The 24,963-nt window shown below is 39.8% G+C and overlaps 1 protein-coding gene across 1 annotated transcript in view; it reads left to right on the top strand.

Moving 5' to 3' along the window:
• Positions 1–2,971: 2,971 nt before the first annotated feature.
• The window catches only part of Ndfip2 (Nedd4 family interacting protein 2), a 41,264-nt gene continuing 19,272 nt past the window's right edge, over positions 2,972–24,963 (top strand). Inside the window, exon 1 of the mRNA XM_034498899.2 lies at positions 2,972–3,362. Coding sequence (XP_034354790.1) covers positions 3,039–3,362 — 324 coding nt within the window. The 5' untranslated portion in view covers positions 2,972–3,038. The remainder of the gene's footprint in view (positions 3,363–24,963) is intronic.

Below are 24,963 nucleotides of genomic sequence, written 5' to 3'. Positions count from 1 at the left end.
AACGTTAAAGTTCAGAAAGTGACAATGGATTTTGGTTAGCTATAGATAGACGTCTCCAGGAGATGGTAATATACTTCTTTTCAGTCACTTTTTGGTAGCTAAATGTACAAAGCCACATACAGTCTGTCAGTTCATTGTCAGGATTTGGGTCCCACTACCCACCAAAAACTAGAAGCTACTTTGAGGATAACATGTATTTACATGTGAGACAGTGTGAGGACAGCAACCCAGACTGAAATTCTCCAGGAGACCTTGGCTCCCTTGCCAGCTTGTGACTTAGACCTGTGGATCTCTGCGAGCCACAAACGTCTATCTCTACTGCTCGCAAACTTATGAGACTCTTAATGGAGAATTTGGAATCTATATGTACAGCTCAACAGACCTGGTTAGGAGAGATGATGGTGAACGAGATTCCCCTGGAGGGAATGGCTCTGCCTCCGGGAAGGTGGGAGTGGTTCCCACTGAAAAGTAAGCCCGATGCAAAGAGTTACCTATGACCTCATGTTTTGTTCTATAGAACAACATCAAAGTTACCTTTAATGCGAAGGTTGAAGACATATTGTAACTGTGTGAGAAAATGCTAACTTAAAGTACTGAAAGTTACCGTGGGCATGAAAAACTAACAACACAAAGTGATAGCTGTGGTCATTTTAGCACAATTTGTATAGTGTCATTAATATTCTATCATTTTTCATCTTGGTACTTTGCCTCAGCAGGGTTTTCCAGAAAGCAGATGCTGACTTAAAATTAAGAGTGTGAGGGGTTCACTGAAGGAGTAACAATGTTTGAAGAGAAAAGGGGTTGGGCAGGGAGAGCAGCTGTCATAAAAAGCAGATTTGACAAAGTACCTGCTCAAAGGTTTGGTGAGTTTGCCTTAAAGTGGTCTGGTGTTACAAAAGAACAGATTAAGTATTGTCCAGCTGCCTCGCTCAGCCAATGGCTGGATGCTGTTCAGAAAAGAGCATCACTGCTGACCCAATGCTTCAAAGCCTACAGCTGGAAGGTGCTGGTTGCCCACATTCCTTACAGATGAGCAACTGAACTTTCCTGGAAGAGAATCTGGGGCAGTTCTACCCAGTACGGCAGTGTGGCACCTGTAAACATCTGGGTGGCAGAATTTGGAGATGGAATTTGATTGGGTTAGCAAGAAGTGTTAGTCAACTCCAGTGAAATCCCACAGTTCTACTTGAGGTGGCTTAGGACAGTATAACACATAACACCATCAGGGTTTTGTTTTTTTGTAAGTAGAGTTGTCACTAAAAGCTCAAGTGTTGAAAATATTACCAGATACTGTTTAAGACCTCTAGAGAATATTGTCACTTTTTGGACTCAGTTCTCTTAAGAAGATTTCTTTTTCATCCCCAAGGGACAGCTTCCAGGGGTCATGTGAGCATCTTGCTTTGCTAAGGTCATAGGTTGGTGAACAGGATGCCTCTTCTGCAATGGAGAGCTCATGATTTAATATGAATGAAAAGGGTGGGATTGAAGAGAGTCAGACTGGCTACTTAGGATCAATCATTTCTTTATCTGTTCTTCACAGTACCACAGTACAGATGGCCAGGAAGGGGAAAGGAGACAGGGACCTGCCCTGTTTTTAGGGTGTAATATTTAGCATGGTGCCTAACATTGGAGGCCGAAGTGTCTATCAGCACTTACTGGTGACTTGAGCATTGGAAACGTTGCTTCTCTCCTTGTCCCTTACTTTCCTCTCTCTGTTAAACACGGACTACAGTCATGCCTACCTTCGTCACAGAGTCGTACGGAGGCTAAAGTAACGCATGCGCAGTGACTAGATCCAGATCACATTGTCTCGTCGTTCTGTCAAACTTCCTCACTGAAAATATATCGTGCCATCGAATCGCGTCATCTGCTCTGTGAGAGTAGAAACATTCAGAGAACCTGGGTGTGGATAAAACGGAAGAGTTGATATATCAACAGGATTCAGGGTGTCTACTTTGAGTCAGGTCTCTGATTTTCAATGGGCTCTTTTTCTTAGAAGTAATAAAATTTAGAGACAAGTGAACCTAAGCATCTAATGAAAATAAAAGGACACAGGAATTCAATTCTAAATTACCTTTATAGATATAGGAAAATAAATTTTCTTTGCTAACACTAGGTGTTGTTTAGCTCATGAAAGGTAATTCTGTTCAGGATAATACTGTAAGGAGTTAATACTTATGCTAATAATATCAAATGGCAGAGTTATTATCTTAGGATCTAAAATATACTACATTGGAACACACGAAGAAAATTAGGTATGACAATACAAATTGCTTTTTATTATTGCTGGACTGGCAATGCTAATATTAGATATTTTAAGATGAGCCTAATAGAGATCTGATAAATCATTTGAAAAATAAAAATATCAGAAAGACAACTTTTTTTTTAAGCTAACAATTATCCAAAGTTTATTGAACTTTGTTGTATCTGGCTAGTTGAACCAGTCTCATCTGGCTTCCTTTGGACTCTGGCTTTCTGTGGACTCTAGGTGATTGATACTGGTATATTATTGCCTTGGGTTTAACATTTGTAACAAATGTGCTGTTCTACTGAGGAAGGCTCAGTACTCAGAAGCAAGACTGTTTTTTTCCTTCCTCGAAATTTTACTGTGACTTTAAAGCTGATTTTATATATGTATATGTGGCTTTATATATGTATATGTCTCTGAAATTTGGTAATTCATTACCTCATTAATGATTTCGAATGAGCGTTTTTAGGACTGCCCTGAGATGGATCTCTTTGAGTTGCCCTAGGCTGGGGACTAGTGAAAGGGCGACCTGTCCTCAGGTGCAATAGGAATGCGGCGCCTCCATTCTCCTCAACGCCGGTCTCAGCAGTGACGATGCATTCCCTCGCCCTACAATGAAACCTGCCCTCACCGGAAAATCCAATCAAGTGGAGCGATTTTTTTTTTTTTCTTTTCCGCTTCTGTTGCCACCGCCCACTCCCGACTGGATGACAACCTCGAGGGCTCCCCGGGACTTGCTTGACTTTTCCATCTCCTCCCACCTAGGGACACCTTCGCAGCCGCGCCGCGGATGGGACGCCGGCGGAGCCAGAGAGCATGCGCGTCCGCCCCGAGCATGCTCAGTAGCGCACGCGGCTCCCCGGAGCTCCGGCGCCGATCGGCGAGCGACGCGGAGGTCTCCGCCGTAGCCGAGGGAGCGACAGGAAGTAAAGCGGCCCCGCCGGGCGACCGCGGCGGCGGAACCCGAGGCGGCGGAAGGGGCTCTGCGGCGACGACGTCGTCGACCGGGGAGGCCAAGGGAGCTGAGCGCCGAGGGGACACGCCCGCTCGGAAGCCCGACCCCGAGACGGGCAGGATGGATCACCACCAGCTGGGGACTGGCCGCTACCAGGTGGTGAGTGCGCGGGCCCCGGGGAGGACGATCGTCGTGCGGCGTCCCGGCGGGCCCCTTCCCGCCCAGCCCCCGGCCGCAGCCGACGGCCTGCACCCCACCAAGCCCCCCTCCCCGGCGCTCCCCAACTCGCCCCGGCTTTATTTCCCCTCCCGTCGTTTCCTTCTCCCCTGACTCAGACACCCGTGAGCCATGAGTGGTGTCCCCGGCGGCGGGGCTGGGTGCACGTACCTGTCAGGGAGGCGACCAGTGTGTAGAGTGGGGTGCAGCGGGGCTAAAACCGGCGTGAGGGGCTGGGGATCAGCAGAGAAGAGCTGTGATGGATGGGGAAGGTGCCCCTCTTCTAGCTAACCTTGTCATTTTGCCCCTTTTCCATTGTGTTAGTATTACAGTGATCGTTTGTTAAAAAAAAAAAAAAATCTGTCTCTACTTCGCGTGTGTAAGTGTGTGCCTGTGTGGGTTTTGGTGGGAGGTACAGCGCTTTATTAGAAAAAAAAAATTCGAATCTTGTTTGAAAAAAATAGTTTTCATTTAATACAGAATTTTAAGTGGGTAAATCACTAGCTGTGTTTAAATGAGCGAAATGCACCCTGTGTTTTCTTTGTCAGAATATCTGTATTTTCCTCACTGTGTGTTCTAGTGATGTCATTGGAGATTACTATTATAAATATCATTGTCAGCAATATTTACTTTGTTGCGTTTTAGTGGAACATATTTACTGGGGGGGAGAGCAGAAAAGCATTTTGTGAATATTGTTGCTGTTGCATTTCGAGTTTATAAGGTTGTACAGTTAGTCTTATATGTCACCTTTCCTGTCTATCTGCATGTGTGTTGTGCCTTTTGACAAATCTGAAGGATTGTAGAAGAGACTTAATTTTTCATTTTTCTTTGGCAAGAGTTCTCCATCATTTGAGTAGGTGATTCGGATTATGAATTTTCTGAAAATTATCAACATTTTCAGAATGGCTTAAGAAAAAAAATCTCTCCAATTTATTGAGGGTTCAAGTTGTTAGTTTTTTATGACTTTATACTTGTAAAGACATTTTTTTCTTTTCTATTTCTGTTTGCAATGATATGCCACAGATACATCTTGGATACTTTTATCATTGATAACTTGTTTTCTCAAATCTTTCCCATAAGTGATATAATTTGATTTGAATTCTTTCTTCGGGTTTCTTTTTCTTATTGGGCTCAACCATGGACGCTACTTAAAATAGTTTTAATAGTAAATAATTTATTATATTGTCTCTTTTGCCTTCGATAGAGGTAACTAGTTGAGACTTTTCTCTTTTAAACTCTCCTCAGATAATGTTGGAGTTTACTTTTGTCTAAACTTTCAATATAGGTATAAAATACTGCATTTTTCCACCTTCAAAACTGAAGCTGTTTCCTATAGAGACTTTGAGTGGGTGGAGCCACTCTGTAAGTTCAGAGGGCAAAAAATCAGTCATTTTAAATAAATTATTATTATTATTATTTTTAGATAGACTATTCTTTTTCTTTATAGGGAGAAGCATTAACTAAATCTGTATTTTCACTCTTTTACTTTTGTGGTTACATAGTAAGTTTGTGTGTAAGGATGTGTGTAAGGATGATAACTCTTGGTTTGTTGACAGTAGCTTGTCTGGGAACATGGCGTAGCAACAACTGAACTTCAGCTTTGAGTAGACTCTGTAGCTAGTGTTCAGTCTGCAAGCCTAGCTTATGTAATGGGCATGCCTATTTTCTGGCTGCCTTTAGTTCAGGCCTTGTTTTGAAACTCTAGAATGGTTAATAAACTGGAGCAGTAAACACCTGTTAGCGAGGATGAGGTCAGGAGATAGGAACTATACGTAGGGGTGAGATAGGCTGGGTTGTGTGTAGCTACTCTTATTTAAAGAGCTAGAACTCAGCTCTGCATGCTGGTGATGCCTGGTGGTCAGCATGGCTTACTGTCTTTATCCCATGTATATAACTTATCCAGGACCTTTTTTTCTTTAGGATATCCAAAGGGTTTATTTATTTATTTATTTTTATTATTGCTTTAGCTAACATATTAAGTATTGAATTTTATAAGTCCTTTTTGTACTTTGTGTCCTACATATACATATATATGTATATATAAATTTAAATCTACATTTCCTCTTACGATAGAAAACACATCTTTTTTTCCTCTGGCTTATTTCACTTAACATACTGCAACCCCCAAGTTCCATCTGTTTTCCTGTTTCCTGAGATTGTAGTTTCATTCTTTTTAGCTGAATAAAGCGTCCTCACGCGTGTATACATTTTCTTTGTCCATTTATCTGTTGCTGGGCCTTCAGGCTGGTCCCACATCTTGATTACTATTACTTTTTGCTACACTGCCTTTGTACATTCTGGGTAACCATTCAACCACTGAGTAGCCAAGGAACTCATGATCCTCCTGCCTCAGTGTCCTACTAGGATACCAGCCACACATCACCATTCCTGACTGTAATAATGGTCCCTCCCCCATTTCCTGTCCATTGTTAAAGGGATACATCACAATAGGTAAAATGTACAGTTACCATGTCTCAGTAATTTTCTAATTTCAGAAAAAAAAAAAAGATGAGGCATGATATTTATGTTCAGTGTGCTTTGGGAAACTGAGTTGTGCTTGATAGTAAAAAGAGCGAGCCAAACTGTTAAGTTACCTTGTTCTGCAGCTGCTGTTGCAGCTTAGGTTCTGACTTTGATGTTGGCTGTTTTGAAGGCTTGGTGTACCTGCAATAAAGTGACTACCATGGTTTAAAAGGTATTCTTTGAACAATTAAATTGGCAGTGTTAATTGTAGCAGCAGTTTACTGAACTGTGTACTAGAATGTTAACAATAGCAGTTCTTGGACCACATCTAGCATACTAACATAGTGAAATGTTCTTTAGTAAAGAGAGTAGCTTACATTAGTTTACCATAGTTATTTCTGATATCTGACTGCAAAGTGTTTTTGCTTCTTTTACATTTTAAGATAATATTAACAATTCTACAATATAAGATTTCTATGAAACAAAATTTTGAAGCACTTGTGCTGTAGAGTTCTGAGTACTTTACTTCTATATCTGGAGAATTAAAAGCTGCACCTGGTAAATCAGGGAAGGAAGGAAGGAAGGAAGGAAGGGAGGGAGGGAGGGAGGGAGGGAGGGAGGGAAGGAAGAAGGGAGGGAGGGAGGGAGGAAAGAAGGGGGTTTGAACTGCTAAAATCAAGTTAGGGAGCCGGGATGTAGCCCAGGAGCTTAGCTCTGGTTCTATCTCCAGCACTACAAAATAAAACAAAACAAAATAAACATTAATGTCATCTAGACTTATATTTAGGTTCTGTTTACAGTGAATAAGAAAACCTAATTTTTTTCTTTTCTTTTTTTTTATATGAGTATGTCATGCATGTGCTGCTGCCCAAGGAAGCCAGACCCCCTGGAGCTTTAGTTTCAGATGGATGTAAGCCATCTGATGGTTTGAGTGCTGGGAACTGAACTCTGGTCATATGAAGAGCATCAAATACTCTTAACCACTGAGCCATCCTGTTTGCCTTCTGTGTGCAAGTTTTCAAACATGAGATGAGTTACTTCATACCTTAAAGCATCATTTCCTCATATTAGTACAACCTCATAGTTATTATTTATTATGAGACTTGAAATACCATAATACAGGGAAAACATAGAACAGTGGTTCTCAACCTGTGGGTTTCAACCCCTCTGGGGTCAAATGACCATTTCACTGACAGTCATATAATCAGGTATCTTTCACATTTACATTATTGATTATGGTAGCAAAATTGCAGTTTTGAAGTAGCCACAAGAACAATTTTATGTTTGGGGGTTTGAGTGTCACCAAAACATGAAGAACTGGAAGTTTGCAGTTTTAGGAATGTTGGGAATCACTGATGTAGAGACTGTCACATGGAAATAACTGCTGTTTTCATAAGCTAATGAATTAGTCTGTTAATGTTTCATGGTTGTTGGCAGACAACAGAAGACTCCTAAGTCAGAACAAATGGCATTACTCATAGTACAGCAAGCAGCAGGAACACAGCACAGCTGAGTAGTTTTCCTTGTTCCAAAGTCCTGTGAGGTTAATGAGTGTTTGGAGAGACACAGCAAGGAGATTGCCACACCTCTGAGGCAACCAGAGTCAAGGACCTGCTGTTTATCTTTATCTGTCTACTTCGTAGGGAGCAGCTCACACTGTAGAAAACAACAATGCTGGTTTAGTTGCCTTCAAAGGCAGCTTCTGCACTAGCCTTAGTTCTCTTCGTTGTCTGTGTAACTTACTCCAAGGAAGATTCTGTCACCAGGAAGCTGACAGCTGTGCCTAGGACAGCCCCCTAAGAAGAATGCTTTCAGACCCAGGATCACTGCCTCCCTCAGTAGACTGTTGTAGGTGTCCAGTAGAAGGTGGATTTTAGGTGTAGTTGCTTGCTTTCATTTTCCGTTCTAAAGAAACACTATAGTCATATTTTATATTGTTTTCTAGCTGTCTCCTGATTCCCATGACCTTCATTTGTTTCTTTTGAATTTATCAGTATACGTTATCTGTCTTGTATTACCACTTTTTACATTCTCAAGCTTGCCCAGTTGCATAATCTGATACTTCTAGGCTCTTGTCTACATTAGGTCTCTATCATACTGAGATTGAATTTTGTCCTCAAAACTCCTTTTTTTTTTTTTTATTCCTGATTTTTTTTTTTTTTTTTTTTTTTTTTTTTTACATCTTTGTCTTTTATTCTCCCGTGAATTCTTCCCGGTTCCTTGAATGCCCTGCTTTCCATGCTATGAAATAATTACTACTTTCTTCTGTTGCTTGGCTGCCCTTTAGTTTATTGTTTGCCTGGCATGAGTCATGTTCTTTTTTATCATAAACTAGATAGATTCTCTTCCTTCTTTCCTTCCTTTCTTCCTTTTTGTTTCTTTTATTTTCTCAAAAACCTTCAGTGGTTTCCTTTTAAAACTCCATCCCACCATTCAGTGGCTATTAAAATTTTCAAATATGTAGAAATATATAAAAACTGGAAGAGTAGTTTTTGACAGTTGTTACATTTCTGTTGTTGTGTGTCTTCAATGTCATTTTACAATTGGAATATTTTTTATTCTGTGAGCATTTCATATGTGCATACAGTGTATTTTGATCACAGTCATCCCTATTACCACGCTTAATCCTTTCTCTGATCTACTTTCACCCGATTTCCTCCTGACTTAGTGTTCTCTTTTTAATCTTTCTTCCTTTCTTCCTCCCTCCCTCCCTTTCTTTCTTTCTTTCTTTCTTTCTTTCTTTCTTTCTTTCTTTCGGTTTTTCAAGATAGGGACTCACTTTGTAGACCAGGCTGGCCTGGAACTTGGAGATCCACCTGAGTCTGCCTTCCAAGTGTTTTAAAAAAGGTGTGTGTCTAGCCCCTCTTTTTAATTTTTAAAATTTGAGACAAAGTCTCACTCTGCAGCACTGAGAAACACAAATGCCTGTGTGTATCATTGTCGTTTACAAATAAAACTCATGTAGAATGTTCTTTAACTCCAGAAGGTTTTTCTGTAACTGTTGCCAGTCAGTTCCTTTGTCCCAGACGATTTCCCGCTTTACATAGTGTAGCATATAGAAGAGACCGCCTCTCTCATGCAGTGAGAAGGTCTGAGATGGACCCCGATTACTATACATGTCAGTTAACAATTGAATAATTTTACCTGATACAAGTTTTGTGAATGTACTTTTCTTATCTATTGCTTTGCTATAGACAGTTGGTATGTTTTAGCTTTTGGGTATTATAAAGCCTTCGTGTGGGCGTGCACTTCTTTTGGTAAGAATTACTGGGTAATAGCATGGATGTAGAGTTACATGAGAAACCACCAAACCTAGACTTTTTTTTCCCTGAAATAGTTTTTTTTTTTTTTTTAAATGTCTCTATATTAATCTTTTTTTTTCTTTTTAAAGATAATAAATATTTGATCTTTAAAGTTTGGGCCATTTTGGTCTTTAAATTTTTTTTCTACTCTGATGAATTCTTTTACTGTTTGAATTCTTAGCATACAAGTTCCTAGCATGGGCCTTTCACACCTGTGTAGACGCCTCTCTCGGCAGCCTTCCCTCTTCATTTTACGTAATGACTGCTGATGTCCAGCAGGACAGCTTTCTTGTTACTTCTTCAACCATAGTCTGTTCTCTTCCACTTCTCTTTATATTAAGTCATAATTTCCTTTATTTGGCTCATAAAATCGTATTTTTAGAAATTTATTTTTGTTTTATGTGTATTGGTGTTTTGCCTGTATTATGTCTGTGTGAGAGTATTGAATCCTGGAGTTACAGACAGTTGTGGGCTGCCATGTGGTTGCTGGGAATTGATCTCGTGTCCTCTGGAAGAACAGTCAGTGCTCTTAACACTGAGCCATCCATCTCTCCAGCCACTAAAATCATATTCTTAAATATAGGAATCCCCTTAAATCTATAATTAAACGTTTTTGGAGCTACGATTTATACCTGAGAAAAGTTGAGAATCTCAGTATTAGAAAAGTTGTCTTGAATTACATGCTTAATTGTCTTTCTACCATGCAGTCTGGTGTTTTCCTCAGAGACACTTCAGTGGTTCTGTAAAGGGCTGTGATTTTTTTTTTTTTTTTCCATCTTTAAAACAGACTTAGCATTTAGAAACTCTGTACCTGAGAAAGTTTACATTCAGGTCTTTGTGTACCAAGTCCTTTGCTAAGGTGTAGAGCGACCCTCTGATGTGTTGTATTCAGTCCCTTTGTGTTGCAAGGGCAGATTGTTTTCCAGTATCTTAAAGCGCTCTTGTTGTTTTATGCTTGTCATAAGACTTGTACCTGTGTGTTTGACTTGAGTGTATTCATTAAAACATCTGTGTGCGTGAGTCAGTTACCGCAGCGTTCATGAGCAGTGCTGAGTCAAGTGCAGGCCATTGTGACGTATGTTTGAGATGTATGTATTCTAGTACTAGTGTAATATATGCAGTAATAGTTATATGATTTATATTGTGAAAACGCTGTGGTACAGACAATCCATCAGCTGACAATCCATGGACACTGAAGAGGTGGCTCAGGGGTTAAAGGTGTATACTATTGCAACAGACCTGAGTTCAATTCCCAGCATCCATGTTGTGTGGTGTCTACCTTCAAGGTCACCTGCTCACATGTGCATATACCCCCACACAGACATATACATAGTTAAAAATAATAACAATCTTTTAAAGAAAATGCAAAATATGTTGATAGGAACACCTCAATTCTCTGTGTGTTTTCTTATGTCTTCTTAACATGCCTGCTTTCTCAGTATGGCCTTGGCTTCTGACATCGTAGGAGGAGGAAGCTGCTGCTATTGTTTGTGAGATCCAGACTTGAAAGTTTAGAATTCAGTTTCTCTTGCTATCTTTTCTTCTTTTTCTTTTTTTCTTTTCTTTTTCTTCTTTTTTTGTCAAAACAATGGTAAGACCAGCCCAGATTGGAAAGGAAAGGGAATAAATAAACTTCCCTATCTCAGTGTCACGTTTGTTATGGGACAGAGTCACACACTGTAGCTCAGGCTAGACCTTGAACTCTCAGCAGTTATCCTGCCTCTGCCTCTGAAGTTCTGCAGTTATAGGCATGAGCCACTATACTGGTTCAACTCTCATCTTTTAATGGCATAGAGGATACAATTATGTTGAGGGAAGAATGATGTTAACTTTTAATTAGACATTTTGACCCCTCTGTAAATAAATCCCAGGATATTTGGGACAACATCCACTATGAAGGTGTAGTAATCAGGCTTCAACTAGACAGAGGTAGGAAGATCAAATGGGTGAGGGTACAGGTATGATAATATGACATGATAATATCATAATAGGCCTACATGAATTTGTTGCTTTGAGACATAGAATGCCATGAGGCTTCTGAGAGGTGGGGTGGGCATTGGCCAAACTCAGAATAACTTGTATCTGAATTTGATAGGCAAATGGAACTCCATTGGTAACTCTAGTTTCTAAATTTTATTTCATGAGAATATCCAGGTTTGGGTAAGTAACAAGACATAGAGTCAAATAAAGAAGTGAGACTGACCTGAAGTAAAAACAAACTAGCTCAGCCTTCAGTAGTCTGCTGCTTCAGCTCACGGCAGACAGAACTCAGGCCCAAGGGTTTGCCATCCCCGTGCTAGGACAGGCCATTATCTGAACCAGCAGTAGTGTAGAGGCTCTGCTCATCTGCTGACTGCTTAAAGTTCTAAGGTGATGCCAGCCTACAGTACATGGCTACTACCTATGGATCTGTATGAAGCTGGGAGACAAACTGAGTGAGAAGGTGAAGCTGATTCAACTCTTGCAGGACAGATAAACTGTGAGCTAAGATTGCAAGTCCCCAGCAATGTTCCATGGTAGTCTCCTGGAGAACACCAAACCTAGATTCAAAGATAAGATTGCTAAGAATTTCCAGACAGTGACCACAAATTATATTAAACACTTTTAAATTACATGTGTATATGTATGTCTATGTGGATTTATATACAAAAGTGCAGTGTTGGTGGAGGCTAGAGTTAAAGACATTATGAGCTACAGAATATGAGTGTTGATAACTGATTGTACATTTCTGCAAGAGAGTTAAATGCTCTTAAACACTGAGTCATTCCTCTAGCTTGTCATCACTTGTTTTATATTGATTAGTTAGCAGTTATATTCTCTTTATTCTTTTCTTGGTATCCAGTTTACATTCTAAAATATTGCCTAGTTGTATATGTATTGGTAACATATTATCTTGCAATTCTGTTTGAACTCTATATAGATAGTCTTGACATGCATTTAAATAAGGCATATAGTTTGTTGACATTAATGTGAGTTTAATGATGTGATCATTATAATTAAGGCTAGTCCTATCTACTATGTGATTTTAAGTCATCATTATTGGCTATGCTTTCTGGCCATGTTTTTATGGTTTCATTTAGAAGTTTGATTACTTGATTACTTAACTGGAATTAAGGTGTGGGTAAAATTCTTGTTAAAGACATGCCAAGTGCAAGTTGGGAAGTGTTGCAGTAGTTTAAGATTTATTCTCAGATTATTTCATTGTTTTGACTTGCTTACTTTTAAGATGTGTTTGAACACGAACAACTTAATAATTTTAAGTTCAGGAATGTGCTGCGTTTCATTCACCTGTGATGTCTCTCCAGAATATAATCCCTAAAATTATGTAGAGAAATCATGCCACTTGGACAGCAGATTTGAAAATAAGTAAATAAACTAGAATTCATTTTATAAGTGTGTCTTTTAGTGTGACAGTGTTAACCTCTTTACTAATAGACATGTAGGATGTCTATTGGAATGAAGTCTTAATGGCAGCTTTTAAAGGTCATCTGTTTTACCTCAGGAGAGCTTTTATTGAAGTCAGATGACATTTTGTGTAATTTCCTCCAAGAGCCAGGGTATTGAGATAAAATTGGAGACTTTAGTGGATTTGCTTGTAACCTTAGACAAGCTTAGCTCATCTCTGTGTAGTTACTGCATTAGTACACTCTCAGCCATCTCTACATCCTTAATTCTCTTGTTTTCTCTCCTTTGTAATCACCAAGCTGGTCTTGGCCTTCTCATGTTTAAATATACTATTTTCCTTTTCTCTGCTTTCCTTCCTTCTCAGGACAAATTTATTTATTTTTTAAAATTGTATATTTTCTTTATTTACATTTCAAATGTTATCTCCTTTCCTGGTTCTCCCCCCACCCCCAGAAACCCCCATCCCATCCCCCCTCCCTTGCTTCTATAAGGGTGTTTCCCCCCACCCACTCCCACCTCCCTACCCTTGAATTCCCCTACACTGGGGCATCCAGCCTTCACAGGACCAAGGGCCTCTCCTCTCATCAATGCCTGACAAGGCCATTCTCTGCTATATATGTGGCTGGAGTCATGGGTCCCTTCATGTGTACTTGGTTGGTGGTTTAGTCCCTGAGAACTCTGGGAGTCTAGTTGGTTGATAGTGTTGTTCATCCTATGGGGTTGCAAACCCCTTGAGCCCCTTCAGTCAGGAATAATTTCTAATCTTGATTTGTGTGCATTTCGATGTTCTTTTCTTTGGAGAGTGCTTTCGCTTTGTGTTTTCAAGTTATGCATGCTTTTTAAACACCATTTGCTCACTGGAGTAAATCTATAGCAAGGAAGAACTAACTCTGTCTTGATTATAATAGTATATTATAGGCTAGTACAGTGTGTGTGGGCCTCTTTATCGAAGGGATAAAATAAGTAACTTCTGGAAGAAATGTGAGCCAGATGTGGTGATCCACACCTGCAGTCTCAGTACTTAGGAAGCTAAGGCCAGAGGATTATGTGTTGAGGCTTGTCTGGGTTACATATCATGATACTAGCTCTGAAAATCACAGCAGGCAAATATACATGAGAGAAAATGAAAATGAATAGCTGACTGTTTTTTTTTTTCTGAGTAATTGGAAGTATAAATAAAGATATATGAGTGTATTATAGAGTTCTGTACTAGAAAAGTAAAGTACACTGTACAACCTATATAATATAACATTAATGTTCAACATTAGGATAGGTGCTGTGTTTATGTACTTTGCTATTTAATCCTGATATTTTTACATAATGTCTTTTCTGTTTAGCAGCTTACATTTGTAAGATAGTAACCATGGGTAGATTGTTCTATCCATGAGAGGAGAATAATTGTTCCTAGGTATTTTGTAAGTAAGGAGTACTTAATTCATTTCTTCAGCCATCTCATTTGATGGAAGTCTGTCTACAGGAGCTTCTGTTTGAGGCTATACAGTAAAACTTGGAAGACTAATTTCATTACTTGTTATGAACTGTAGTATGAAAATTGTACCAAAACAATACAGAAGGACAAGGAGGGAAGATGGATAAATAATTCTAAGGATGATTGAAAACAGCATAGGGAATTATTTGCCTAAAATTGCATATAATACACATTTGAAGTATAAATATGTGTGGGTTTGTGTAATAAATAACTTAAATGAAGTTATTCCACTTGGCATATTAATACTTCCCCCAGGAGCCATAGACCATCTAACAAAAACTCTAGTACCATGCATGAGAAACTCCCTTCTAAGGTTTTGGTCTGGGGTATCTGGGAAACTCCCTAAACAATATAGGCTGTTGCTGTTGCTGTTGCTGTTGCTGAGACACCACTCACTTCTGACACAGGATTAGGAGGGTTTGAGCTGGAACTCATCTGGAAGCCTCCTCTAAGAAGCAGCCTTCACCATTCTAAAGGTGTTATGCATGCTGCCAAGAGCCAGCTGGGACGCCGATGAGCTACGATGACCAGCATGGGAAATAGTGGTAGTCATTTTTTGGTGGTAACTAGCAGTTGTCTAGTTGGACTTAAAGTCTACTTTAACAGGAGAACAGTCATGCCTGATACCATAAACCTAGTTAGTTGTCTGTGGTGAGTGAGGTCATGGATCTTGGAGGAGAATCTACCGATGCCACTTTACTGAGCCATTATATTTGCTAACTGCATTCAAAATACTTACCTGATCAAAAAAGCTTCCTGTTGCAGTAGATGAAGATTACATTACTGAGAGCCATGGCTAGCCAAAATGCAGAGAAATCTGACCTTGGAGTCAATTGGTATGGTGCCTCTACAGTACACCCTAAGCCTCGGGGAACATCAAAGAGAGGGTGGAAAGATTGTAGGAAGTCTGCAACAAGGATGTGCCTTCTAGAGAGTACAAGGAAGCCATACTCTGAAATCTTAATATGGCTACCTGAACAAGACCTGAACAATGCCAACACAAATTGACATTCCAAGGTGGTCAAGGAAATTTCAACAGGTCTCCAGCTTGTCTCCAGCTTAGATGAGCACTGCAGGCAATTAGTAACTGCTGCAAGTGGGAAAATAGTTTTCCTCAGAAATGAGTCCTTCAGCTGGTTATCAATGCCAGGTAGTCACTCCTAATGAATACCAGCCACAGTGAACACTGCAGGATGTAACCCCAGCCGTGTGTGTGTGTGTGTGTGTGTGTGTGTGCGTGTGTGTTTTCCTTTACATTCCAGAAAATTTTGTTTAGTATAGAGAATTGTCTAGAGGTTTGTTGTTACTAATAGTTTTTCCTGAGTTTATAGTTATAGTAAGCAAGAGTATATCTTGCAGTGAGAAGGTTGGCCTGTAGGTGGCCACTACCATGTTGAAACAAGAACCAACAAGTTTTTGCGATTTTTCAGTCCGTGTAGTAAGCTTTCTTTTGTTTTTGTTTAATGTTGGAGGCCTTAGACTTCTTTAGTTGCTCTTTGCCCCTTTGTGTCTGTTCATACTCCTGTAAGCTGAGCTCATGTTCTTTGGTTTTAGAGTTGTGTCATTTCTTGGAGAGCCAGAAATTTCTTTTAACTGGGGGCCTCCAAAGCCAGTGTCTGCCATTTAGGAAATTATGGCCATAGCTTAGTGAAGTTGAAAGTGGTTTGGAGGGTGAGTTGGAAAGTTGGTCAGTTGATACACACCTACAGTTAGCTAAGAATAAGTTCTGGGGTTTTGTTGCTTAGTTATATAGCTATTGTTAATAATGTATATTTCAAAATAGCAAAATAATTTTGCGTATTTTACTACAAAAAAGGAAATAAAAGGTACAGGTAAGGAAATAACAAGTCTTTGTTGGCAGAGTCTGTGTAAAATATAGAAAAACAAACAAAACTCTTGCAACTTATAAGGATTACAATAAGAATATGACATTAATAATTGAAAAGTCAGTTTCTATGTAACCAGTGAATGAATAAAGTCAGAAGTTGTAAAAACTTTCGGCTCGCATACCAAATTCACATACATGTTTAGAGTAGCTTTAATTGTAATTTCCCAAATGGAAACCACTAATATACCTTTCAGTAAGTGACATTTATTTAGACCTAAAATGAGTGATTTCGATATCAAACAACATGGAATAAATGCCTGTGCATATTACCAACTGAAAGAAGCCAGTGTGACAAATCTAGGTACTGTATGATTTCAACTGTGTGACATTCTGGAGACATTATTTTTGGAGACAGTTAAAACATTATCAATGCTTTCTATGTCCTGGTGAGGAAGGCGCTTAGGCTGAGTGTACAAGAGAAGTTTTAGTATAGTGAATCGTCTGTTTGATACTGTGAGGAAGGATTGAGGTCCTCTGACATTTGTCTTCAGCCAGGAAATTAACAGCAAGACTGAACTTTGAGTGATAATGACATATGTCATGGTGGGTCCATCAGTTTTAACAAGTGTACCGGTTTGGAGGGCATGAAGATAATGTGGAGGGGCCTTGTGTCTCTGGGGCAGGGTTATATGGGAAGTTGCTACACTTGAGATTGACATGTGCTGTGAGTTTAAAATCTAAAAACTTACTAAGACTTGTTATATGGTAAATAAGTTTAGGGATATATTATTGCTAACTTGGATAGAGAGGGGAAGGGAGAGGTGATTGAAATTTGTTTTATATGTTTTCACAGGTTTTTGTCTTCTAACAGTACTCAGTTTATGTGTTTATACCTTGACAACTTTGGAGAGATTTTGGTTTTGACTGTAACCCCTTGGTGGATCAGCCTTTTAATAGTGTCTATAGTGGTATCTTGGCACGTGCTACTTCCTGAATGCACCAGCAGCAGCAGCACGCCTTAGTAACTTATGTCACTGTATTTAGTTTTGCTTGAGAATTTTATTCTTAGTTTCTTTCCGTTTGTAAAGAGAAGAATAAAGCTTTCTATGAAGAAGTTGGCATTTTGGCCTGGTCCTTGGTAGCCTTGCTGTATGATTGCATACAGCAGTCTCCTTTATTCTCCTGCACCACCAGCTCTACTCGGTCACACCGCTCCCTAGAGCTCCTTAGGTTCTGTAGGTTCTGGGTGTCAGTGGGACTGAATCTATTACTGTGCCCAGGATTATACTAGGAGCTTATTAGGTTTAGTAAGTGTTGGTTGTAAAACTAATGAATGACTGGTTGGCTGAATAAATAAAGCTACATGAATCACAGAAATAAACTAAGATTAATAATGTAGTCAAGCAACTTAGCTAGTAGGCTCTGTATCTTAAATTTAAATCTCCCAACACCAAATCATGTTCTCTGTTAGTTTATTTAGTTAGCAACTATCCTATCTTCTAGAACAATGCTTCTTTAGCCTGTCGGTCTCAATCCCTTTGGGGGTCAAATGACCTTTTCACAGGGGCCACCAAAGACCATCAGAAAACACAAATATTTACATTATGGTTCAAAGCAGCAAAATTACAGTTATGAAGTAGCAGTGAACATAATTTTATGGTTGGGACACCATAGCATGAGGAAGTGTATTATGTGGTGTCAGCATTAGGAAGGTTGAGTACCACTGTAGCATATGAGATAGGAAAGTGACTTCTAAATGTCAGATGAATGCTTGTGACAGTACACTGACAGTACTGACACACTAGGTTAGGGGCTTTAATGCCTTTGACAGTAAACTTAGCCCAACCAATGTATTATCTAGCCTCTGTCCAACTCATAGGTAGGAGACAGTATCTGTTGCTCAGCATTCAGTTTTAGCCAAGAGTCTTTGCTTCAGCTACTTTTCTATTGCTGTGATGAAAAACCATGACCAAGGCAACATATAGAAGGGAGGGCTTATGTGGGATTTATGGATCCAGAGGGGTAGGACTGTATCCCCATCATGGCATTTTTCTGAGGATAATGGCTTCAGGCTGGCACTGAAGCAGCAGATGAGACCTGCCATCCAAATCTACAAACAGGAAGTAGAAAGCACACTGAGAATGGTAGAGCATCAACCTGCCCTCAGTGACACACCTCCACCAACAGCACCTGCTAATCCTTTCCAAACAGTGTTTCTATCTAGGGACCAGGTGTTCAAGTATATGAGCCTAGGGGCCCATTTTCATTCAGACCACCATACTTTGGAAAGGAAAGTCTGGCTCCCTCAAAAACAACAGAACACATGGTCAGTGAAGAAAAGAGGAAGGGACTGGAGTCCTTGCTGGTCAGTGTGTTAAAAAGTGTTGAAGGCCTTTGTGAGGCTGAGGGCTGGAAATGAATTTCACATTTAACAGTTAGAGGTCATCATTCTTAGCCAGAGATGTTTGAGTGAAAGACCATGGGGAAGTGAAAGACAGGGAATGATTTGGGGAAGAAATGAAAAGTGGAATCACAGAGAATGAAATTTGACGTCTTTTAGTTTATTTCTTTTTCTTTTTCATGATGTTTGTGAATGAAGGATGAGACAGTTCAAAAAGCAAGAGAAGAGTAATTTTAAGCAGAGCAGGTTTCTGTGTGCTGTTGTTAGTATGATATAAATAAAACACATGTGGGTGATGTAGGTAGACAGCCATAAGTCTGAGGAATAATTCAAATAAAGAGAAACTCTACGGGAGACAGGGTCCTCTCGGCGTATTTGCCTGGTATTTGGGAGTGACAAATATGAGCTAGGATAGGTGCATGAGACGACGGTTAGCGATGCAGGATGCAGGATGCAGGATGCAGGATGCAGGATGCAGGATGCAGGAGAGAGAAGTTGAAGGATTTTGTTTTTAAACAAAAGTTAAGAGCTTTTTTTATTCCCTGTGTGAAGTAGGAGGCAAAGTTTTTGACCATAAATTTTCTAGTTGTAAGTGGGTAAGCAGAAAGAAGGAGTTAAACCCCTACCTCCATCTGGAAATGAGAGGACAGATGCTGTCAGCCCTGCTGGGTGAAGGACTAAATCATGGCAGTCCACATGGTTTTCTGATTTGTTTCCCTTCCTCTGTCAGAAGGCAACAGGCTCACTGATGGGTCTGGGCAGAGTAGCTGTGGCCCAAGACAGGGGACTAGGGGTTGGTGGAACCTTCGCTTTCTTTTTTTGTATTATCTTCCAGAGGATACAGGATAGAAGGTAGTAGACTGGGGAATACACTCTGTGCAGATAAAAGACGGGAGCTGTGAGGGCTCAGAGGCTGGGATTGGAAGTTCAGTACCTCTTCTCAAAAGCTCAGTATTGATCAGACTAGGCCTCTCTCTGCCTTGGGAGCAGAGATCGCAGTCACTGGCTGCTGCACTCTACATAGAAAGGTTAGAGATGATTTGGCTGTTTTGGCCAAAGTAGGATTTAAAGTCAGGCCAATGATATTGGGAAAGGTGGCTGACAGTTGAGAATAATTTTGGACTTACGTGAGTACTAACAAGAAGACCATGAAAAATGTTTCCAACAGTGGGAAATAAAACTTGATCCTAATATCCACACAGACCTTTCTACTCAGGTATATCAGAGATCTTGGCTCACTGCAATAAAGAAATTCAAAGCAAGTCATTGTGAAACAAAATGAAGTTTATTAATCGGGAGACTACACACAGTGTGGAGAGCCTAAAGAGAGGGCACTAGGGCCTGCAGAGGTGGCTCAGTGGTCAGAGCTCTAGTCTCTCTTGCAAAGGACCTGGGTTTGGTTCCCAGAGCCCACATGGTAGCTCATGGCTGGCTGTGGCCCCAGTTCAGGGCATTCAATACCCTCACACAGACATACATGAAATAAACAAAACAAAACAAAACAAAAAACAGCACTAAAATGCCATAACAACATGTGTAATTTTTGTGTCTTTTAAAATACTTTGTTCTAGAGATATAATCTGTAACTAAGTTTAAAGAGTAAAGTTTAAACAATAAAATTTAAAAATAAGGAACAAATGTTTATGTAAAGATTTCCTCTATGGGATTGAGACATGGTTTATACATGGTATTATCCATGTTTATAGATTATAAAGGATTAAGATAAGATTAAACAATTAAAAGTCACAAGGGTTTAAGACTGTTTTGACCTTACCATTGTTCATTAGCTGTTTTAGTGCTCATGTTTAAAATATTTCTTAACACCCCCTTTCCCCCAAAACCCAAAACAAAACCAAGAGTGTAGTCGCATTGTCTTGTAATTTTGGTCCTTTGTGTTGAAATTCTTGACTTGGTGAGACTTAAACCAAAAGCAGGAGAGTGATTTCTCTTTATTTCTCACATTTCTCTTTATTTCTTCATTTTCCTTATCTCTCTACCTTCCCTCAAAGGGGTCTGCTAGGCTGCGTGGACTGTAGGAACTTGATGAAGAGAGGTCTGTGATGTACATCTGTAGTATCCCAGATAGTGTTGTTCTACTTAGGCAAGTGGGCATAGGAATAACATTGTTATCTAAGAGGGTGCAGAACTAGCCCCATCCAGGCAAAGGTGGAGTCCATCTCCCATGTAGAAGAGGCTGTGTGGTGCTGAGTGTAGAGGAGAGGAGGCAGTGGTCATAGGGTTTCCAGAGACAGCGTGGGAAGTGTAGTCTCTCTTGACAGTTTCGGAAAAAGTCAGGTCAGATCCTTTGTAGCACAGCCTACAAAACATGCTCCTTTACCTACTAGCTTTAGGGTTCATTGACTGGTGTTGACTGAAATAATAAGTATAGTGGTAGACAAATGGTGGTTCCCCAGTTCATTATTTCCTCAAGAACTTGGTAATTTTCATTCTACAATGAGGAATTTTCCCATGGTCCAATTTGTTTATTCACTTATATCAGATTGAATTCACAGATTCATATTTTATTCTATGAGTTATAAATGCTCATGATCTTGGCACTTCCTTACCATATAGTGTTTAAATAAGGCATTGGGTTTGAGTTCTTGAATGTAGTAGGATTGAAAGGCAGTTTGCACTCGTAGGTAGGACAGTAGACAGAAACCTGTTTTCTTCCTTGCTGATGCAACTCAATGAGCATTTCTCGTAGGGCCGTGTGCAATGTGCATCATTCTGAGGAACAGCTAGTGCTAGTTCAAAACTGAAAACAGAACACCTTTCTTGTTTTTATTTTCTTTGTCTTTTGTTTTGAGCCAGGGTCTTTCTAACCGAGGAGCGTGGCTTCAGCATGCCTTTTTAGATTCCCTAGGTGGTTTATATATTATATATCCTATATGTGGTTTATATACAGTGTGGGAAAGGGACACTAAGAAGGAAAAATGCAATTACAGGTGGCAGAGCAACATGAAGCCCTTAAGACATTCATCTTTTGACCTTTAAGCTGAATTTCATTAGCAAATTATCCCATGGAAGGAGATGCATGCTGATAGTACAGGCTTTAAATACTGTCAGATGGTTGAGGGAGACAACTGCATCATGTATGGATTTATGGACTCGACTTGTCTCCTGATGATGGCTACTAAAGGGTTTAAATATTATGTAGAGTCTGTGGTAATCTTGGTCAGTGTCATGGAGAGATTTTACAGATGTAAGACTTCCTTTCTTGTTTTTTTTTCTTTTTTTTATTAATCATCTTATTTGTTTACATTTTAAATGTTATCCCCCTTCTCTCAAGGCTTGTTTTCCAACTTACAGAAATCTCTTTATTACATCATTTTGTCCTATGTTAGAAACAAAGAGTGGTTCCTACTTTTATCTCTCTTGTAGAGATCGTGGGAAAGTACAACCAAGTATAAAAGAAAAAGAATTTACAATTTGCAAGAATTCATTTTACCCATTTTGTTTATTAGCAGTCATTCTGAAACAACCTTTTGTCTTATTTAAAATTGAAATAATGGAGATGGAATAGTCATTTAGAAATAACCCTTTCTTTTATTTAAAATTGGAATAATGGGGCCTGGTGAGAGGGCTCAACAGTAATGTGTCTACTGTGAAAGCCTGGGGGCCTGCATTCAGTCCAGCACCCACACAGAAGGAAAGGGAGAAAAGCAGCTTTGCAAGTTATCCTCTGAGCTTCCGAGTGTCTGTGGAATCACACTTGGTATTCTTAGAAGAGCAGCCAGTCTCTAAGCCAGTTTCTCAGCCTGTAGGCTATGGCCCTTTGGGGGTTGCATATCAGATATCCTGCATATCAGATATCCTGCATATCAGATATCCTGCCTATCAGAAATTTACATTATAATTCATAACAGTAGCAAAATTATGGTCATGAAGTAGCAACAAAATAATTTTGTGGTTGGGGGTCACCACAACATTGAGGAACTGTGTTAAAGGCTCGAAGCATCGTGAAGGTTTAGAGCCACATCCCTAGAGTGTCATGAAGCAGCACCGACTTGGTGCTTCCTGGAAGAGAGTGGTTGTAATTAAAGTTTGCTAGCTTCTGTTTCCTGTTTGTGCCTTGGTAGTCCCTACCCCAACACTTGTGTTTTAAAATCTTCTAGAATGTTCAGATTCTAATAGCTAAAAGGGACATATTCCAAGTACAGTGACATCTGTTTTGATATTTATCTATTTATACTTGAAAACTTGATATCTCGGTCCTTCATTAGGACATGTGCTCTTAGACAATTTTAGTCTTTAAACTTTACCAACTACCAGTTTGCTGACTTAATTTTAGATTATGCAAATTAGAAATTTTCTGAAGGATATGTCAAAATGTTCCTGTTTAATTGAGTTACAGGAACAGGAAAGGAGTAAAAGCTTTGATTACAAATTGTTGTTACTGTTGTATTGTGAGGTCATGTATGGAATAGAGAATCTACAGTGAAGTATAAAATCAGCATTGGAATCTTTTTAAAGCTCAACATTTAAATGGCTTTATGAAGCCAAACATTTATCTTTTAATTCTTTTTCTGCATAAGAAAATGTTTCATAGCATTTTTTTCCATCCGGGAGTCTAAATTTTGGTTCCCAAGCCATTTAAGGAATGGAAGCTTAAAAAATTATGATTTCGCTATTTGTTATTTCTAATATGTGATTTTATGCGAAGGATATTTGTTTTGAAGATGAGTGAGCTCTGTTAATTTATGCAGACATATACCTTGATGTTACCTTAGTTGGGTAGGAATTTCCCTTTTTTTCTTGTCCTTAAAGTTGTATACTTTAGAGTGTCCTTTAGTTAGGTGATGTCATTATTTTAGCTTCTGTCTTTGCCCCAGGTACTCTTCCTAGAAGGAGAGCCTTGCTGAGTGTTGGGAGTCATTTGCTTTGCCAAAGGAATGTGATGAGGGATGCAGTTAGTCTCTAGGTCTGGAGTGGGAAGGGCTGATGCCCACCCAAAGTGCTGTGGATCTGTAATGAACAAGGAAGGAGAGCCTTTGAGGGAAACAGCTATACACTTTCCTTAGTTCCTTAAAACTATAGTGTACCCACGAAGAAATACATCCAGAAACCTGGTTGAAGTGATGAGATAGAATAGTGTACCATGGACAGATACCACACAAAACCTGGAGACTAGATTTCAAAAACTCCCATCTTTTAAAAGCAAACCCAGGCCTGACATGGTAGACCAGGTCTGGATCCCAGCCCTCAGGAGCTGGAAACAGTGCACCTGGAGTAGTTAGATCAGAGTGTGGGCCTTGGCAGTGGTGGCAGTTGGGTTCAGTCACATACCAAAGAAACAAATGGAAAAGACAAGTAATATAAAGCAGACAAAAAAGATTTATTCAATTTGACCATATTGCCAAGAGGAAACATTAAAATGTCCAGTTACCCCAAGTTCCCCCCTTTTCTTTCTTAAAGACTAAACAGGTAAACAATCTGCTAATTATTTCTTAAGATTAAAGTGCCCAGTTGATAAAGAGAAATAAATATAAGGCAGATTTATAACTGTTTTCATAGCAGGTGTCTAAGTGAGCTACTGTTTAATTATTACTACCATACCTTAATTGTGTGTGTTAGTGTCACTGCACACATGTGCATGTGTCCCTCCTTGATTGCATCTTCTGTCCCCACTGCTCCCTTTAACCCTTCCCTCCTCAATAGTTTATGGAGTTTTGTTGACACAACATCTTAAGTAGGGGAAGTTATTCACCCGAGGGACTGGACGTAAGGGGTGTGCCGTATAGAGGCAGGGACCCCTAGGTCTCCCAGACATCTATGCTGCAATAGTAGCATATGAAAAGGAGCTCAAGCAGAGGGGTAATATGTAAGATTTTCACCCCACCTACATGATTTCTTTGTTCTTTGGAAGTCTTTGAGATGAAAAAAACCTTTGATTCCTACCATCTAACTTAAGGAAGCGAGTGACTAGCTGTGAGGAACTGGTCTCTTTCATTTCACTCCTTCATATTCTCTTTGTGAACAGTAACCTGTAATGTATATTCTTTTCATTTTAAGCAGAGTTAAATAAGTGTTTTTGGAGGTTACTTTTACTTTCACTGCATTTAAGACAGACATAACCTTCACTTTTATAGATATCTTTGGTCAGTAAAACACATTGTGGATTATAGCTTCTTAAATTGTGGGAGTCCTGAAACTGAATGGTGGGGCACAAAAGTTTGGCAACAATATTGGTTTCTGGTTATTGTCTTAGGTAGGGTTTCTGTTGCTGAGGTTTTGTTTTGGTCATAACACTACATCCAAAAGCAAGGTGGAGAGGGAAGGCCTTATTTGGCTTACATGTCCACATCTTAGTCCATCTTTGAAGGAAGTCGGGGCAGAAACTCAAACAGGGCTGGGCCCTGGAGGCAGGAGCTGATGCAGAAGCCATGGAGGGGTGCTGCTTACTGCCTTGCTCTCTAATGGCTTGCTCAGCCTGCTTTCTTACAGAACCACGCCAGCAGCCCAGGGATGACACCATCCATAATGGGCTGGGCCCTCCCCATCAATCATTGATCAAGAAAATACTCTACAGGTTTGTCCACAGCTAGATCTTGGAGATGCATTTTCTCGGTTGAGGGTTCCTCCTTTCTGAGGGATACACTAGTTTCTGTCAAGTTGAGAAAACTAGCCAGAACACACGTGCAACAACCAAAAGT

Source organism: Arvicanthis niloticus, chromosome 3 (assembly GCF_011762505.2).
Source record: "Arvicanthis niloticus isolate mArvNil1 chromosome 3, mArvNil1.pat.X, whole genome shotgun sequence".
Classification (NCBI taxonomy): Eukaryota; Metazoa; Chordata; class Mammalia; order Rodentia; family Muridae; genus Arvicanthis; species Arvicanthis niloticus.
Note: the sequence above shows the minus strand (reverse complement) of the source record. Positions and strands in the feature narration are given on the sequence as shown.